At 38.7% G+C, this 19,266-nt stretch overlaps 1 protein-coding gene across 8 annotated transcripts in view; it reads right to left on the reverse strand.

The window, feature by feature from the left end:
• The window catches only part of LOC124168485 (AMP deaminase 2), a 221,771-nt gene extending 202,583 nt beyond the window's left edge, over nt 1-19,188 (reverse strand). For 4 of the 8 annotated variants that reach the window (XM_046546782.1, XM_046546786.1, XM_046546781.1 and 1 more), the window contains exon 1: nt 19,013-19,187. In XM_046546782.1, the coding sequence (XP_046402738.1) occupies nt 19,013-19,121 (109 nt within the window). In that variant the 5' untranslated portion in view covers nt 19,122-19,187. Of the gene's footprint in view, nt 1-17,948; nt 18,230-19,012 lie in introns of those variants that run through there. The other 4 variants (XM_046546776.1, XM_046546787.1, XM_046546777.1 and 1 more) reach the window with 4 other exon arrangements.
• Between the last annotated feature and the right edge of the window lie 78 nt (nt 19,189-19,266).

Raw genomic sequence — 19,266 nt, forward strand, 5'->3', positions numbered from 1 at the left:
ACGCACGCACACAAGAACGATTAGAGCGGGACGCGTCTGTCCCCTGGCGATCCCAAATCATGAATGTGGGTGCATCCCTAACACTTCAGAAAGTGGAACCTCGCTCCTTCGCCCTTGGGATGGTCTAGCGTCGTCCGGTTTTTATGTCAGACAGAAGAGGAAGGGTTGGGGAGGCTTACGGAGGACAAGGAATGGACCCAAAACAAAAGAAAAACGACTTGGAATGAGATAGAGGGAGATTAAGTGAAAAGTCCCGCTGGAAGACGAAAGAGAAAAAAATATTTCGAGGCGAGAGTGTTCTGAAGGAATACCATGGCCCCGCGAGATTATAGTCTCCTCACCAGAATAATTCTCGCTTCCTTCTCATGAAAGAGTTAAGAATTTTATGTTGGGGGGTCAGCAATCCTTCGGGGATTTTGGGGCTATGGAATACCCCCCCAGTCAAACATGGGGTCACCAAGGCCCTACCCTGGAAATTTTTTTATTAGACTCTGCAAACAACATTTTAAGTACTACCTAAAACAAAAATTTATTTAAGCTTTAGATGTCTTTGTTTTCATTGTACTTGAAGGTTTCATACCTTTTTCAGCAAATTACCATTTCAGTTGGGTATGGGGGGCAGACCCCACTTGCCTCCCCCCAAAACTCCGCCCATGATCTTTCTTCTCTTTTGGACCGAAAAAAAAACTTTCAACCAAACGCATTGACCAGAGCATATTGCATAACTTTTTGAAGTAAAGTATTTTTATCTTTTTATTGATATACTTCTACTATATTCATAAAATAGTAAAAAATTATTATTCTTTGTCAATCGTCTTCACGCGTGAAAATTGTGCTGAATTGATTTGCTGGGACATCTGCAAATTGTAAATATGATAAAAAAATCTGTATCTGTTGACACTATATGATGATAACCCCATAAACAGATTATTTCTATTGGGTTACCTGACTCCCCATTGTAATTTAATTTTTACTGTAATATTGTTTAACTTCCTTCCAAAATGGTGGCATAAAAGATTTATTGCAAATAGCGAACCATGGCAGTATAACACGTCATCAGGGTTGATACAAGATCCTCGAATATAAATTCTCCGATTTTTCCCGAAAAAATCTTCAAAATATCCCCTCTCTCCCGATATTTTTTCACGCTTCTCTTTCGACAATTACGTACTATTTGCGAAAAGATGGATTCAATGAAATAAATTGCATTAAAATGATGTAAATGATGTAAATAATGACCTTTTGTTCCACAAAAAAAATTTATTTCAACGATCTAGGTTTCAAAGTAACACTTCATCTTCACGTTAACTTCGATACTCGGGTATTTTAACTTATTTTCTTTAGTGCGGAACAAAAAAGTCAGTACTGCTATGACATAATGATTCGTATCCATATAGACACTTCAGAGACCTTCAATCATATTTAACTATTTTTTTAAACGTATTTGTTTGCAATGAACACCTTTATACTTGTAGACTTGTAGCCAACTCTAAAGTGATACATCAAACTAAAAGCCTTTAAAAACAAAAAAATTAAAACACTAACTTCTTTAAATTTGTTAACTTCCCTGTCGCCATGGAATTCATTCTTTGCCTTTTTCCCTGAATTCGCTCACTCTAAGCAGTTCTGGTAGTATAATTTATCTCACCCTTTCTGATGTTCAATAGTACACCTAGAAGTAATAAGGCGCGGGCAGGTGTTCAAGCAATGCCTCAGCCCCCAGTACAAAATTAAGTTTTTGGTCGAAGAGGAATTAAGTTAAACTTCGATCGAGAATAAATTGAGGCACAAATTGTAGATTATTATTAAAAATGTTCATCATTTGACAGTTAATTCGATGCTATGTGTCCACCGTTAATGACAATATTAAAGGTTTCAAAAAGAGATTGTAGTCAATAATCTCAAAATGCCTGCACAGAGAAAAATGTTCAGGCGGTACGCCTAAACGTTCGGCCCTAACGACCAAATATTTTAATCGGTATGGGGCTGACTGAACTTTTCAGTGAATTCAACAGAAAAGTCCAGTCACACCAGTTTAGATGCTCCCACCAAAGTGTTTCCTGCGGGTGACAAAATGATGCAGTTGTTGCATAGAAACAATCTAAATAATATGACTAAACGAAACTTCATCATAATGTCTGAATTGAGTCAGTGCTATTAGTCAAACACGACCAGATCCATAATCTCAACTACCTTCTGTGATGGAGTTTGGGTAAAACCAAGGATATTAATAGAGGGTTTAGTCACCTTGATAATAAAAGAATAGGCATTGTCTTTACAGAATTTGATTAATGTGACTAAATTGTTTAATTAGCCTGTTTGAAATTTTTTTATTATATTGGTCAAATGCTTTACTAATTTGTCTTTTTTTTTAACTCCCTTGCGGTTGGTGTAAAAGTTAACGCACAAGCTGGTATTTTGATTAATTTATCTCCCCATGAATAAGGTAGACAATGACTGGACCTTTTTTCGCATGAAGTTTATTTATTAAATATCTTTAGTACATACAAAAATATTTTGTTCATTCTCAAGTATTCGTGAAAACGGACAGCTTAACATTTTGCATTCAAAGCATGAAACATTTTCAGTGAAATCAACACAAAATGATGACAGATGATAACTCCATGATATTGTAATAAGTTGAGAATAAAATAGGAGACTTCATTAGAAGTATTGACTATAATTTAATTTTACATTTCCAAAATTGGGAGATCCTAACTCATTGGCACCCACCACAATACAAGAATTGTCTGTAAATTTGATACCGTTTAAAATGACATTTGTGGATGCTCTACACAAACCTTGGAAAAAATTTGGCATCTTACTCTTAACTAGAGGAAAAAAATGTATTTTATCTGCTTGAATGACATTACAGTTTGAACTGAAAGTTATCCTTTTATGAAATCCTTTTTGAGATAGAAAGCGGTAGGCTAAACTTAACCAAGTTTTAATACAAATAGGCATTGGAGTGTCGATACGACTAGAAATAACAGTAGCAATTCGTTGTAACATTCTATGCCTTCTTTCAAAGCGCATACACCACGTATGAATTAGTGGTCCGCAGTTAGAACACAGCAGTAATGAAGCATGAAGCGAAACTTGGGTTTAAAGGAATTACCAAATAACCTAATATATGTATAGAGAATGATGTTGAACAATAAGGTAATGAAACTGATCGATTAACTCAACTTGAATTGATGTACAACACAGGATTTCAACAATATCACGTAACATTAAGAAAAGTCTCCTAGATGGGTCGTCTTCAGGCACTAAATTTCCTATCATATGGGCAAGGCATAAAACGAAATTGATCATTTCACTGGCTGATATTCTAATAGACCCACGACATAGTTCTTCTTCAGCAATAGCGGCAGGTTTATTAGAAACCGTATCTCCATATTTAAAAATAATAATTCTAAATCCAAGCTGATCTTCGGCGCAATACTTCTTGGAAATTAAGTCTGGCATAATATTTATAAGGTCATATTTGGTTACAAACTATGACTAACCTAACTAACTAAAACTATGACTATGACGACTTCTAAGATATCATGCATCAAGTCGAGGCTTCCCCCTTCTATTACGTTGAACCTTTCTACCTAATTCCATATACATTTTTCCATCATTCCAGTAAGAGAACAGTTACGCACTTCAACATCAGCATTGTAGGATTCAACAGTTCTCAATAGTTCCTTTTTTTCTTCAGTGCATGAGCAGGACTCAGATTTAGTAAGTTTAAAAATTTGACAGATAAAAGTAGCACTAAAGCTCTCTATAAATCCAAGAATACAACGAAAACCAAGATTGTCATCAATAATAGATCCCAATGCAAAATACACTTGAACATTTCCATGCTCTGTCACAACAAAAATATGCACCTTGATAACTAAGAAAATTTAACCATTCAATGAACTTACCAGAAATAATATGGTTGCTTGAAGAATCAAAAAAAGGATTATCGGGCTTCCAGTAATTAGAATGGAAAAACATAGTCAGAACTCTAAACTAGACATAAATTCAGAGGGGAGACATGGACAATACAGATAAACTGCTCTAGTTGGTATAGTCCACTATGAGAGCCTAAAACAAATTCCAATTTCAAGATCATCAAGAAATAATAATACGACAATTACCAAACATAACTAATTAAGACTAACAGTCTTTCCTTGGCGTCTTGTTCAAAGGAGGCTCGTCTCGCACAGAGTCGATGTTAGCACGGAACACCTTGCAAAATTTTAGAAACTGGTCTGGCGTCAGTAATATTTGTAGAGTATCTCATCTAGTAGCTGAAAGGCTACTTTGTCGATTTCTGCTCCTTCAAAGAAGTACAATGGTTAAAACTTGATAACTAAATTTAAATCAAATTAAAATTGAATTAACACCATAAATTAGGTGTTAAATGTAAGTTTCTGCAAAAAAAATACAAAAAAGAGGAGAAAAATACGCCTGCAAGAAGGATTGAACGTGTCCCCCCCGCGTTATAACAACGGTCTCTAACAACTAGTCTAAATCGGTTACCATAATAAATATTTACAAAAACGCCGCAATATATTATTATTGTAAATAATCAACCGTTGTTTTGAAATGTGAATAAAATGTGACTACAGTCTCCATTTGTAAGTTTAAGAGGATTACTAAATGCACACAATTACATTACGTAGTTATATATCAGCATCAAACGTAGATGCGTAAGAAAACTTAATTTGCAGGCTTTTTTCTATCGCTCTTACGCACTAACTGGCAGAGCTTCGGTAACTATGTACGTAGAGCTTCAAGCATACCGACAGAAGATGAGTAGTGATGACTTCTGAACAGGGTTGACTAGACGTGTTCCATGTTATTTGTTGGAGATACTCTGGGTGATGTGACTAAACTAAGCTAGAGGGGCAGCGCAAAGCGTTTAGACAATCTACCAAAATACCTCGGATTACGTGGCAGAGTGTCCAATAATTGCCATAGAGGGGGCGGACTGGATAGCGTTTAGCTGTAACACCCAAAGTTGTTTTCTCCGTGTGTAGGCAAGTGGTTTATATCGCTTACGCAATTCTCATCATTCTTGTTTATGTCAAGGAAAATTACTTTACAGACCGAAATGTACTTCTAGACCGAGGGAAAGGGATAAAACAATATAATAACAAACATTTTCGCGAATTACAATGCAATAAACAATTGACAACACCCAGGCTATCAGTAATTAAGCGCTCCCTATTCTACCGACTTTCCTTCCTAATAAATTCTCTTCCGACTGATATTGATCCGTTTTCGTTTCAACCAAAAAATATACTCACTTAGCATCATCTCATTTATCGCATAATAACTATATAACTCGCTAAATACTGAGGTTGCATCCACCGTAATCGGTTTGTTATTTTGTTTTGTAACTGTCTGATTTAAAATTGTAATAAGATTATTTGTTTAACTTTTATGTGTTATAAGTGAACTTGGCACTTATTGGCAGTCCTGATGTATGTGTACAATTTTATTTAAAATTAAAATAAATCTGAGTGTAAAGAGAACAAATTACAAACAACTAAAAGCTACCCGCTTACACTTTATCAATCCTCCTTCAATTTTCCTCTGTACACGTGCCCATCTCTACGGCATCCACTGCCACTAACCTCCGCTGAGGCTTGTGGAGCAGTAGAGAAATTTAGATGAGTCCCAATTCGAAGCGTTCAAAGATCTACCTCGGGTAATAGCATAGGCTTACCCGGGGAGAGCGAAATAAATGCACTTGTAAAGCCTTAATGGGGATGCTTCCTCTCATTGAAGCCACTGAGCTTTTGTTCGCGAAAATCCCCATTAGATCAAGGCAGAGAGAAAACAGGTCTACTGAAGGATTTGGGAACATATCTGTAGCTTGTTATAAATGAAATGCAATCTTGAACTGATGACATATATGATGGATGGGAAATGCGTCCACCATCAAATACCTGTCGTAAAAAATGTTGAACGCTCCAGAATAAAGGATGCCGAGGAAGAAAAATAAGATGGTTATAAAGTTAGACAAAATAACAAAGATGATTAACAGAGGTGATCACGTAATCGAGGATAAATACCCGACATATGAACCATCTACGCAAGCTATCCAGACTAGTTCTAAAGTTGGATGCGGGTATTTTGTCCGTTCGAATGGAGAATAGGGCTTCTCTACCAGGGATGGATTGTGAGGGGGGTCACAGGGGTTATGATATGCAACCCCCCAAATTTTATCAAAAAATTATAATTTTCTTTAGTTTAATGTTTTTGCATTCTTGTAATATAGTAATGGGAGGTTTTTTTTATGTATACCGGGACTAGCCACGGTGATAACTTCTACGGAGTCTTCCGCAGTGCGCAAATTGTGCGAAAATTTCACATTTTTTTCTCTGCGGTGATGATGATCAAAATTATTTTTTCTCCGTGGAATTTCGGAACAAGTAATGGGAGATTGTATGCAAATGCATGCAATGACAATTCCCGATCGTGAGAGAAGCTTGAATTATATTTATCGCAGAGCGTAAGCACCGACTACTGTAAAAACCTGTACCCTCTCTCCCGGGAGGTATTCCCTACTCCCCAGACCCAAGTCATGACCCCCCCAAATTTGATGCTGAATCTACCCCTATTCTCTACCATTATCAGGGCGTTCCCTCACGACGGCGTCAGCTATCACACACTTGAATGACTTATAATTTTACTAATTAGATAGCATGCCGAATGATTGAAAAATAAAATAAAAATGACTCACAAGGTTAAAGTATAGACCACTCGAGTTAAATGAATGATATCATTTTTTACACACGATGAACAATCCCGGTGAATGTGACGCACAAATTCGAAAACTTCACCATTCTGTCACCAATGCATACTTACATTCGCTCCGCGCGTCCAGCTTAGATGTTTCTTTTGAAGTTTTATAATTATTTACCACCATGAAATGCAGTTTAAAATAATTTGTGTGACTCCACGATCCAATTCAGTGAGCGAAAATATTAAACCAACTCTAATAAAACGAAAGGTTTCTTTATTGTCATATAATAAAGATAAATGATCTATCTCGAGAGAAACAAATCCTAATTTCTAATAACCGATCCTCTAAGATATATAACAAGACTGAAAGAATTAGAATTCGTCTGCAATCATTCGATATATTGAAGCAAAGATATTTTTCTTCCAATGCCAACAAGAAGGGCCCCGAGAATAACCGCAAGAGGATGTGTGGTAAAGATGAAATCCAGTTTTCGATGAATTCGGATGAAAAAGAGAGAGATAGCCGTCAGAGAGTAATGGTTTTAAATTTCCCTAGTAAAAAGGTAATCTGTCCAAATTCCATCATCCATCCTAAAAAAGAGACATTAAAACATAACTCTCCATTTACAAATAAACGAGACCACAAACTAAGACAAATCTCTCTCATGCGAGAAATATATTTTTCACGCGAAAGCTGGTTCAACACCGCAAAAACTAAATATCTACTGAAGATATAATTACCAATTCTCAACAGGTAACCATGGTCCTTATTCTAATATGAAATAAAACCTTGCTAGAAATAAGAAAGAAAATGAATAGCATATCGGCTGATATTACCAACTTTTACATCGCTTGGGTGGTCGATTTGGGAGTTGAACCACTCCCATGGGGTATGTGCTGGACATGGGGTATGACACTGATCGGAATCATTCCGAACAGTTCTTATTCCAAATGATCGATTCCGATTAACTGCAATGGCATTATAACATGTTGTGTTTAAAAATGTTCACTTCGATGACTAACTGCGAGGGCTCACATCGTCGTCGAAAAGACGATTTCCCACCAAAACATTCCTATCGCGTTGCTAACCAACCGGAATCCACCGTTCGACATGAAAATCGAGCGGAATGATTCCATACAGTGCCGAGCAACCTCCACCCATGGAAAAAATAAGTTTTCAATCTGAGTTTTATAGAGGTTCGATAATAGAATTACCAAACTAGTCTCACCTAAAAACAACACGCATGAATAAAATCACACTTTTAATAGAATTAACTTAAATCAAAAGAGGATCGTTACGTAATAGTTTCAAGAAATGGCCAGTGATAAGTCTGATCTGGAGTGAGGAGCTTAGCGGTGTGAAAACGTGAACGCTTAGGGAAAAGGATGAGAAAATACCGCAAGGCCGGATAACAGGGATTGTTCTATGTTTATTTGCATAGAAATAGTTTTGTAAAATGGATTCATTTTAAGCACATCGATAATTACAGAAATCTCCAAGCAAGACTAAATGACTCCTCCCCCCAGTTATAGGAGAAGAAGCTGTCCCCTTCGTTTAGTGTGTGTGAAACTCACATGACTGTAGCTTAGTTCTACAAAAACCTATCTAAACCGAATCACGGATTTGCATCAATGACAATGAGCCAGTACCTTGGTACCGAACATCTCGTGAATCAAGGCAGAACAATTTAACATTATTGGCGTGCTGGGGTTCGTTTGTCCAACGGCCCTCGAATCGGAACGTTCGGGGCGAGCTCTACCCACACCTATCCAAACAGCCATCAGGGGTTTCTGTCCCAGAGCCATCATTTTGATTCCACACATCGTGAATCAAGGCCGATCAATTTATTCCTAATGGGCGTGCAAGGGTTCGTTTGTCCACCGGAATTTGCCGAAGACCAGGGCTGGCCAATGACTCTTATCCGCATCACCGCCAATACCACGCGGGATTCCCGCTGCCACACATCCGAGGGAATGCTAAAAATACCACGGGGTTCGAGCAATGGACGACTGAAGTTCCCCAGAAGTCTTGAGTTTTGCGTTACACCCTCGGCTGCGTATTATCTCTCTGGAAGTTTGCCAGCTGCGCAAATGGTCCCGAAGGAAAGAAAGCCGGATAGGGTTGAGGAGAGATAGAGAAAGGAAAATAGAGATGAGAATATTGCCCCTCACTTCGGAGAAAAACTCTGACTAGACGGAAAAGCCTTGAGTCTACTGGTCAAATTTCCATCCCCATGGTCCAGAGAAATTGTCCTCAAAACGAGACTTGCTAGGAAATTTTTTATCTCTTTCTTTCATAATGTTTTTTTTTATTGGGACGCTGATTGATAAACTGGGTTTCTTAACAAAGTTCGCGACGCAACATTGCAAAAAAAATTATAATTTTTGGATTTTTGTTTTTCACTAGGAATTAACAATACAATTGAATAAGTGTAATATCAGCTAAAATTCAAAACTATCTACACAATATTCCATACTGTCCTTCACTTTTTTTTTCTTGCCTAAGTATCCACGACCGGGATCGTAACACAGCATCCTTCGATTAATAGTCTAATGCTCCAACCACTACGCTTAAATTTAATAATAATAAAAAATGTTATTGTTTATTTGATTAAAATTACTATATTTTTATCTTTCTGAAAAATGCGCTCACACGCCTCTTTTCAAAATCAGTCAAGGACATGAGGAAGAGAAGAGAATTACAAAACGAGGCGTTCAAGAATAAGGAGAGGCCGTTGAGGTGATCATTATGTAAGAGCTTAAAGAAGAGGCTAGAGATAGAGAAAGTTTGATCTGAAGTGTACGGTGCGGGAACGAGGACGCTTAGAAAGGAGGAAAGAAGAAAACTGGAGGCGATCGAGATGTGGGTGTCTAAAAGAACGTAGAAAGTGAAGCTGACGGAAAGGAAGAGGAACGAAGAAGTGCTCGATATGGCGGGTGAGGAGACGCAGCTTCTAGATGAGATACGGAGGAGACATAACGTTTGGATGGAGCGAGTACGGAGCGGGGAGGGGATATTGAAAACAGTATAGGTGGGTAGAATGTTGGGTAAACGAGGGAGAGGAAGGAAGAGAATAGGATTTATAGATATAATGAAAGGGAGTAAGATTTATTGTGAATTGATAAGGGAAGTCTACGAAGGAAGGGGAGTCTGCCAGAATACTTCTGAAGCACTCCATGGAAATCTACCTTAATCGGTAGAATACTTTCATAATAATGCATGAAAAATCAGTTACCAGTCTAATAATACACGTGATTTGACGTCAATAACAACATTTATTGGCTAATAACTCTAAAAGTAGTCAAGCAACGAGCCCAAATTTAATTTTTATCACGACTGAACTGAGCGATGAAAGAATGTAATAAAGTGTTAGCGGGAAGAATGTTGGTAAAAGAAGGAAGAGGAAGGAAGATGATAGGAGTTTTAAGAAGAATAGGGTAGTTTCCTTCATCAAAGAAAACAAAAGGCATTGATGGCGATTCGTTACCCACCATTAGTGTATTCATAATACACAAATTATTTCGTTTTAGAAATACCGGTTTAGACGAATGGCAAGGGACAAATTCTATCCTCATTTGAAAAAGGCCAGATTGGCGCCCATGCGATTCCACTCCACGTGACGTCACAGGGACCTAGTTTCTACACGAGAGGATAGGAGTTATGCATCGTCAGAGGCTACCAATGCATGCATGAGGCACAGAGCTCAGGGAAACATGTCTTAATAATCACCTATTAAAACTGGCTAAGGTCGGAAAGTTTTCTTCGCTTGATAAGGTATTAATAAACCTTTTTTAAGCCATGCGCTACCAGACAGGAAGGTACTCAGCTACCCGTTAGCATCCTGCGTCCTATCAGCGGTCAGAGCCTCGATCAAGGTCACCTACCAGGCGGGAGGGGAAACCAGAAATGCGTCGCACGGACTTTTTCCCTTCATTCCTACTTACGCGTCGCGTTTTCGCGCGCTTGAAATTTTTCACTTTTCATTTGATCGCGAAAAATAGATATCGTCATTTAAAAATCTAAAAACGTGAAATATGTACTCCAGGAGTAATAATCTTTCGATTTAGGTAATAAAAAAATAATAGGAAACCACCCTATTGAAGAAGATTGATCTTATTGCTAACTGAAGAGAGAAATCAACATTGGGAGGGAAGACAGGCCAGGGTGATTGGCAAAAGTGGTCCTTGTAGACTTACCTTTACCGGTTGAGTAGTATATTAATAAACCTAATGTTCATAAGGATTGAGCATAGGGGTTGGGTGTACGGTGACTCATCGCTGTGCACACAGAATTCCGAGTAAAGTCATGCGTCACATTTCATTAGTATCTCGACTCATCCCTTAGGAAAAAATATCTTGACGCAAATAGCGTAAATAACTTCGATAGTATGACATGTTTCCATGGAGCCCCTATTTAGACCTCTCCGGAGAAAACACTTTCATTCGTCTTCACGAAATCTGCACCGTCTAAATAGAGTGACTTTCACGGAAGTCGAACTAGGCAGCAGCCCCCGAAATTGATTTCCCTTACGGTAAAGTGACCATTCAGACTTCACTGGGATCCCCTATACTGAGATGCCCTGGTCTAGGCCAAAACATTTATGGTAGGGTTACTTTATGGCGACTAAGAGCGATACATCCGATAAGGAGACCACTAACCCAGGCCAGAGGGGAGTTCTTCGCCCAGGGGCACCTATCCTCTGATACTCCATTTTTCGATATGGTTAATTTCATTATGCGTGCCAATAACCAACGATCAAATAAACTTTCATCACTATACAAACGAAAGATATAGCTGATACATTGAAATACATGCTTTTCCAATACGAGCGAATTGGCAACACGCAGGGCCAGATTTTCCAATAGGCTAACTAGTCTTCAGCCAAAGGTGTCAAGATCAAGAGGGTCCTACATTCACTCCATATTCTCGACTTTATTTATTATCCGTACCGCATTTTATTAATGCTAGTACTAATCACGACATGTTTCATTTTACATATTGACGTATATCACAGTAATTATGTATTTTATTATCTTTCATTTAATTTAGAAACTTAAAAATGGGAGGTAAAAGGGCCTCATAGCCTAGGGACTCCTTCCATCTAAATCCGGTCCTGAGAACACGACATCAGTCTACGCAACCCGCGTATCACCCATGCTACCTCGAAGCACATTCCTGGCTAAGTGCCAGAACTGAACCCATTAGTAATGTAAATGTCCTGAAGCAATGTAAATTCTGCCTCTTTTCAGCCGCTAACACTTTCAAAAGCCTGGGGTCACATTTTTTTTCGCCCAACGGCTAATATTCTTCATCACTAGGTACTCATATTGCACCTATATTTCGACCAAATACTTCGCTCATCAATAGGGAACTGCTATTTTCTATCATACGATCTCTACTACATAAAGAGTGTCACAAGAAGGGTTTATCTTTAACTCCTGATAATTACGCTCCCAGGAAAGCGCTAATTTAAAAAATTCCAGCCCCAAAACTCCCTAACCCGTAGCCATTATTAACATAAGTAACATACAAAGCACTCACTTGGTGATTTAAACAAGAAGATTGGGTTGGATAGGTGAGGGTAGAGTTCACCACGGGCTGACAGTTCCTTTCCTTTTACCGCCTCGAACATCGATTTTTTTTGTTTTCGGGGTGTTCGAAGGTCGCAACCGTAACTAGAACCCAGGATCCTTCGATTACTAATATAACGCTCTACCAACTAGGCCTTAGGCTAATTACGGACGATAAAACTGTTATTAATTATTTCTGATTTAATTACCATTTTTTCAACTTCCACCAATATGCGTTCGAATTAATTGTTATTATAAAAAAGTCAATTTTACCCGCACATATTTCCCAAAGACTTACACAACTTATCGATGCAACAACTCATCTCTGAAGCCGTAACTCGTCACGGCCTTTGGAGCAACTCATTTGACATTTTCCTGTCAGGGCCGTAGAGCTAATTCCCTCATATTCACGCATCAATCTTCAATAATTTTTATCATCTTTGTTAAGCTACACATGATAAATAGTAATTAATGCCTCACGCTACACATTCAACCTACGAGGCCGTTTCAATGCCAGTACCGAATACAGAAAAAACTCAAGCAAAAGATATTTTGAGCTAACTTATACTTTTATCGTAATGAAAAATAATCAGGTTGCATGCAAACTTTAAGATAGTTTTATTTAAACTGATTATACGCATATTCAAGACAATGCTATCTTATGCTATAAAAAGTTAAAATAGGGTAGTTTCCTTCATTAAAGAAACCGAAAGGCATTGATTGCGATTTGTTACCCACAATTACTGTATTCATAATATACAAATTATTTCGTTTTAGAAATACCGGTTTAGACAAATGGCAATGGTCCATTTTTATCCTCATTTGAAAAGGGCCAGATTGGCGCCCATGCGATGCCACTCCACGTGACGTCACAGGGACCTAGTTTCTATTGGAGAAGATAGGAGTTATACATCGTCTGAGATTACCAATGCATGCATGAGGCGCAGAGCTCAGGGAAACATGTCTTAATAATCACCTATTAAAACTGGCTAAGGTCGGAAAGTTTTCTTCGTTTGATAAGGTATTAATAAACTTTTTTTAAGCCAAGCGCTACCAGACAGCAAGGTACTCAGCTACCCTCTAGCATCCTGCGTCCTATCAGCGCTCAGAGCCTCGATCAAGGTCACCTCACAAGGCGGGAGGGGGAACCAGAAATACGTCACACGGAGATATTTCCTTACCCGTCGCGTTTTCGCGCACTTGAAAATTTTCACTTTTCATTTAATCGCGAAAAATAGATATCGTCATTTAAAAATCTAAAAGCGTGAAATACGTACTCCAGGAGTAATAATCTTCCGATATAGGCAATAAAAAAATAATAGGAAACCACCCTATTGTGGTTCTGCAATGTTCGGCAATGCGGGCAGTCCGACGAGGCACCCTCTCTACGCCCCCCATATGCACCCGCAGCAACGATCTTAGTCGAGAACACAGTCCCATTACGTTGAAAAAATGGAGGTAATTATGGAGGCCGCAACATCTTCAGTCAAAACATTCCGAAGAGCCAACTGTGCGACGCCAAATTTTTTTTTATATTTACATTTATGAGAACTTTTTCTACCTACTCGCCTTATAAATTTAGGGTCAATGACGTAGTTCTGGGCGGGAGTCAAAGCCTACTGTAGTTGCACTAATCTGAACTAAAAAACTACCAGCTGTGACAAGTATATGACGCATACAATTTAGATCTAAAAATAATTGACCGTCGTTGAAGGCAGTTACAGAGAATTATTAATAATGGCGTTAACGGTGGTGAGTGGGGAAAAGTATGTAAATTGTATGAATTCACAAGCTATAACTTGGGTTTCAATTCTATTTCAAGGTAGGGAAAGGCCTAGAGGCATAGGGCAAGACACTTTTTGGGATTTAAACGACATGGCAGAATGATTTAACTTAATACACTTCACAATCACGTACATCTTAATTAGATTCTAAACTTCATCAACCAAATAAACTAACCACTCTTTCGGCACTTTATTCACGTAGCTAAGGACATAAAATTTAACACAATGGGGAAAAGAGCCGTAAATTTTTGGGGCGGTTGTTTTTATAAACAATGACTGAAATCCCACAAAGCTAAACTTTCACGGTGGTGTGCAGACAATATTTTCACCGCGGCAAGCCGGAGGCATTGCTTACACGCATGATTCATGTCCGAAAAAAAAAATTGTTCAAATTTACCGTGTGATTCATAAAATGATGGGTCTAGCGATCACTCTTTTAATCGCTGAAAACCTATCGCTTGAGCGATCATTCTGAAGGACGGAGAAGATGATCGCGTGATTCAGGCTCAAGCTCGTATGACACTTCCCAATTTATTGGCCAATCCAATGTATATTGGATTGTGGTCCAACTGACATACACCAATTTCGAGTCTAATATCCTATTCACAATATTGGACACAATTTCTCGCCCAATTTGGAATTTAGAACAGGTTCTATTTTATCGCGCAATCTCCAATCAGAAGTCATTTTTGTTGACTCCTAGTGGCCAAAACAAGAAGCTCTTCGCAAAACATCAGGTTTGGCTGTAAAACATTGTATTTGTTCCGAAAATTCGCTTGAAGTTTCTAAAATGTGAACGAAAGAAGTTGTTTCAATACTGATTGAAGCGTACAAATCACACGAGTGCTTATGCAACGTAAAATCATCGAAATAAAATGGCGTTCTCTAGCGGGAACCACTTCGGCCAATATTGGTGAAAATATTGATACGTGTCATACGGTACGTAACGCCCAATATTTTAAATAATATAGCGCGCCGATTTATAGTCCAATATATTGGAAAGTGTTAAGGTAACTTTTGAAATATGTGTAGAAAGTGAACCAGATATTTCTTCACGGCGAATTACACTTTCGGTGGTGTATCTCTGCGATCAAAATAATTTTTTTCATGCAGTGTTTTATGATAGTCTAATTTTGACACTGCTCCCCCCTCGTTACGGCCTTGGTAAATGGAACAAACTTCCACCTAGTAACCCCAAACGCAAACACTTTCATTCTCGCTGGTTAACATCCTATCCGCCCTTTACCTCGAGTCCATCTAAATTATAGCACCTTCCCTCAACCTAATTATACATACCGTGACAGGGAAATGAGGTTAAACATAATGTATGTTTTTTCTGAATTATCCTAGTATTTTATATTGCATGTTATATCTATATAGGCAGATTGCCTTGATAAGTAGTTGGCAAGTTTTGGCTTTTCATGAATGTGACCGTATTTTTTGTTAGTATGCGTAACATTTTTATGAAAGTTAGGTGTGCATGTGAGAATCCTCTCGCATGCTGAATGCTGGGGATTGATCACCCCCTGCCAAACACCCCAGAAGTCGATAATGTAGATGAATACATCACATGAAAAAAGGAGGCGTAATTCATTCAATAAAGGGGACTTCCGTTAAATGATAAATAAGTGGTCTGTGTATGGACCAATGGACCAAGACTCAGATGCCATGAATTCGACATAAAGTAAATGGGTTGGATTGACTTTGGAATACCTATAAGTTATTGTTTTACTTGAATTTTAAGCCATTCAGCGCAATCCCTCAAATTTTCAATTAATTTGAGCCCCTCAAAGCAAACGAATGATTTGAACCGCAGTAATCGCATTTTGAACGCAAGTCTATCATAATATCTTTTGGGCGACTCCTCATGGAGTTGTCAAAATTGGAAAACTTACCTCAATTCCCTGGGCTTTGCGTTGATTTGGGGGTAACATGCAATCAATGGGGTAGGCACGAAAAATCCGCAGCCAATAAACCATTATAAATTGGATATTCAGAGGGATTACTAGACAAGATACAACATTATTGCAATGTGCGCCACTGACAATCAACCAAATAAAGCGCTTATACTACACCGCAAATAAGCTAAGGTAATAATCACGTTTACCTCTCCGATACGAACTCGTATAAGTAAGGCGTACCTTCTTCGTAAACCATTCTTTTCCTCACGAGAGCTTATATGTCGATAAGTCATGTTTTATTAAATACTGATAACAAAAAATAATAATGCATAATAAATAACAAAAAACTAACTTCCTCGAAGATGAACAATATGGCAATACTGCAGCCATGGAATATTAAATTAGACAGCACACCAGAATAATCAATAAACTTAGAGCAACATTTATTAATTATCTTAGCGATGATTTATTATCTCAGTGATAATTCACAAGGTTGACCACGTAAGTATCCATCATTAAACATGAATTAAGCTTAGTCATACTTGCAGGCCCTGTTCCTGACATTAACAACAAAGTTACAAATTGAGGAGCGCCATTGGCAAAGATTCAATGAGGAAGTGCATGAATACCCATGGAGGCATTTTGGGGCTTGAACATTGTTGTCTTTATACCTCCCATTCCCCTCCTCTAAGAATGTCGATGCATCTTGCGGACCACTACTCGGGCGCCAAGAACGAACTTCTCCCCCTATCCCTCCGTATGAGCGGCCCCGTGAACGTAAATGACCTTGTTCGAAATGAAATGGAATTCGAAAAGAAAATTAACAATGTCCCAGTGCTTAATTTAGATCAAATCGGCGTTCCGTCACCTCTCAGGGAAAAATTTGGTCGAGTCAAAAATTTTCATCGAAGTTTTTTTCCTCGGTAAAATATGACTATTAATTGCAACTTACTACAAATTAAAAAAAAAATCGGAAATTTTAGGGAGCGGGCTTCTACTTGAAAAAGATATGGATTAAAGTGTTGGCATGCGTTTCGGTAAGTAAAATTTTAGAAATTAAGCACTACAATGCCCCCCATTCGTTTTCAGTTAAAGTATCACTTCTTCGCTAACCAAGATTGCCTGCCCAAGAAAAACAGAAGCATTACATATTCTTTGTAAAAGCTTCAGCGGCGTGATTAGTACAATGGCTACGGCTTGTAGTAAGAATTTCAAAATATTATTTCGTGGAGAAAAGGTACCTCACAGTGGTTTACACCTATTACATCTTTAGTGAAGTGGGAGACAAGACCAATTTAAGGTTAGGTGAACCCATTTTAAGTAGCAACACCCTATGATATTTTATATTTAAATATACATTAATATATGAGAGAAATTACACTTATAATACGACGGAGTATCACTGCATACCGCGGCTGCATCACTGCATAGCAAATTACGTTTTCATTATTTCTCTCATTCCGGTTCCCATGACCTCCCTTTGACTACGAACTTGGCACTACAATTCCATTACACTTCATAAAGTGATTAACAAACTGCAAAACGATAAATGGAAAGCGTCAGAGTGCACTTCCTGCATTAGATGCTTCGTTTAAAAAAATGGAAATTTTCATATGTAGGCACATCGAGACGGCAAGGCCGCATCGTGGAACGGTTGAATAAACGAAAGACAGGGCGAGAGCTTTGTTTAGGAAGTGATAAAAGATTATCGCAACACAACCCACAACGTTGGGTAATGATTACGTATCGTTCGGAAGCCTAAGTGGCTATCAGCCCTCCAAGGCGAGAGACAGCAACAACATGATCAGATAAGCAACGTTAGGGGCTATGAGTTCCACACAAGAGTAGAAGACAAGGTCACGGAAATATGAATGACTAAGGTCAGGAAAACAAAAAAACTGGATCAAGCAGAAGGAGGAGGGGCGGGACATGCATGCCCGGTGATTGATATAAAAACTACCTTCGATATCGACGAACGAATTGATGAGAATTATCGGGAAGCTGGCCTCGGGCAAAGGTTCCCTGGCATCTTTGGCATGGAGCACACCTCTGGAACACATGATCCTCTTCCAAACCGGAGAACACGCGTTATATAAGCGAGTCTAGAACAACGAAAGCTGCACCTTCGGCAGCGCGGAACGTCGGTCGCTAACGGAGAAAGGGCTCTCGTCCGAAGAAAACTGCAAGCAAAACTGCTATTCACACTCCACACCAAGTCGTGAGCTACTGATGATTTTGGACCGCTAAATAAGCGTCAAGGAGTTGTTGTTTTAGAGGGTCCCCTCCCTCTCCATCCTAGCACCTTCCCCTGACTGCTCTTCGGCTATCTTTTATTTTCCGCTTCTATTTTCGGAGACCGAGATGAACACCGGCCCAACAAAAAGAACAGGCTTAGAACAGTTGGATACCTGCCCGGAATACTTTCTAAATACTTAGCATGATGACGACGGCTACCTGTTGTCTGTTTTCCTTCGGCGGCTTCTTCAATGACAAGGTATTTCTTGCATTGTAAGTGCGACGCTACCTCTTCACACTCCGCCCATGCCTCAGACCGCCGAACGCCATTGTCATAGCGGTAACAAAATAACTACACAAAGAGCCGTCGTCAACTAAACCAATTGCCTAATATCGAGCACAAATAAATGATGCTTGAAGGAAAACATGACGACGAGCACAAGAAATTTAATTTCAATACGATGAAATATCATTTCTCCGTTGAACAAAATCAACCTGGACCAATCCCTAAATGCAAAATCACAACGTTGATGATCAATCAACGAGATACGCAAATTTGAATGCGCTACCAATTGTCCCGCGGAATATCGCAAATCGCTAGATTAATCAAGCATCATATTATTTGTTGTCATACTAATTACAACGGCATTATAAGATTCCAAAAAAAAGTCATGGACCCATCTCAAATATCTGAGAATTTGCCCTAATACCCTGTTTAACGCCATGCAATAGCAATAACTGCATACAAAATGCATAAGCACTTGTCTGCTATAGGAGTAGACGACTTACCTTCCCGATCGCGAATACGGCCACTTGAGCTATCTCCATCACCGTCGACTTCAAAGGGTACAGGGAAATGCTGGGGCCTTTCTGGATTGGCCATGTTTACAGAATCCATTTAATTACAAAAATTTAATTCATGGAGACGAAGGTACAACCTGAACCGCACGGCTGCAGTGTGATTCTGACAGATATTTGTCTGCGTGATTCTCATTTCTCCCTGAAGGTGGCAACATCTAACAGTCGAATTTCGAAACGTGGAA

The sequence above is a fragment of the Ischnura elegans genome, chromosome 11 (assembly GCF_921293095.1).
Source record: "Ischnura elegans chromosome 11, ioIscEleg1.1, whole genome shotgun sequence".
NCBI classification, from domain to species: Eukaryota; Metazoa; Arthropoda; class Insecta; order Odonata; family Coenagrionidae; genus Ischnura; species Ischnura elegans.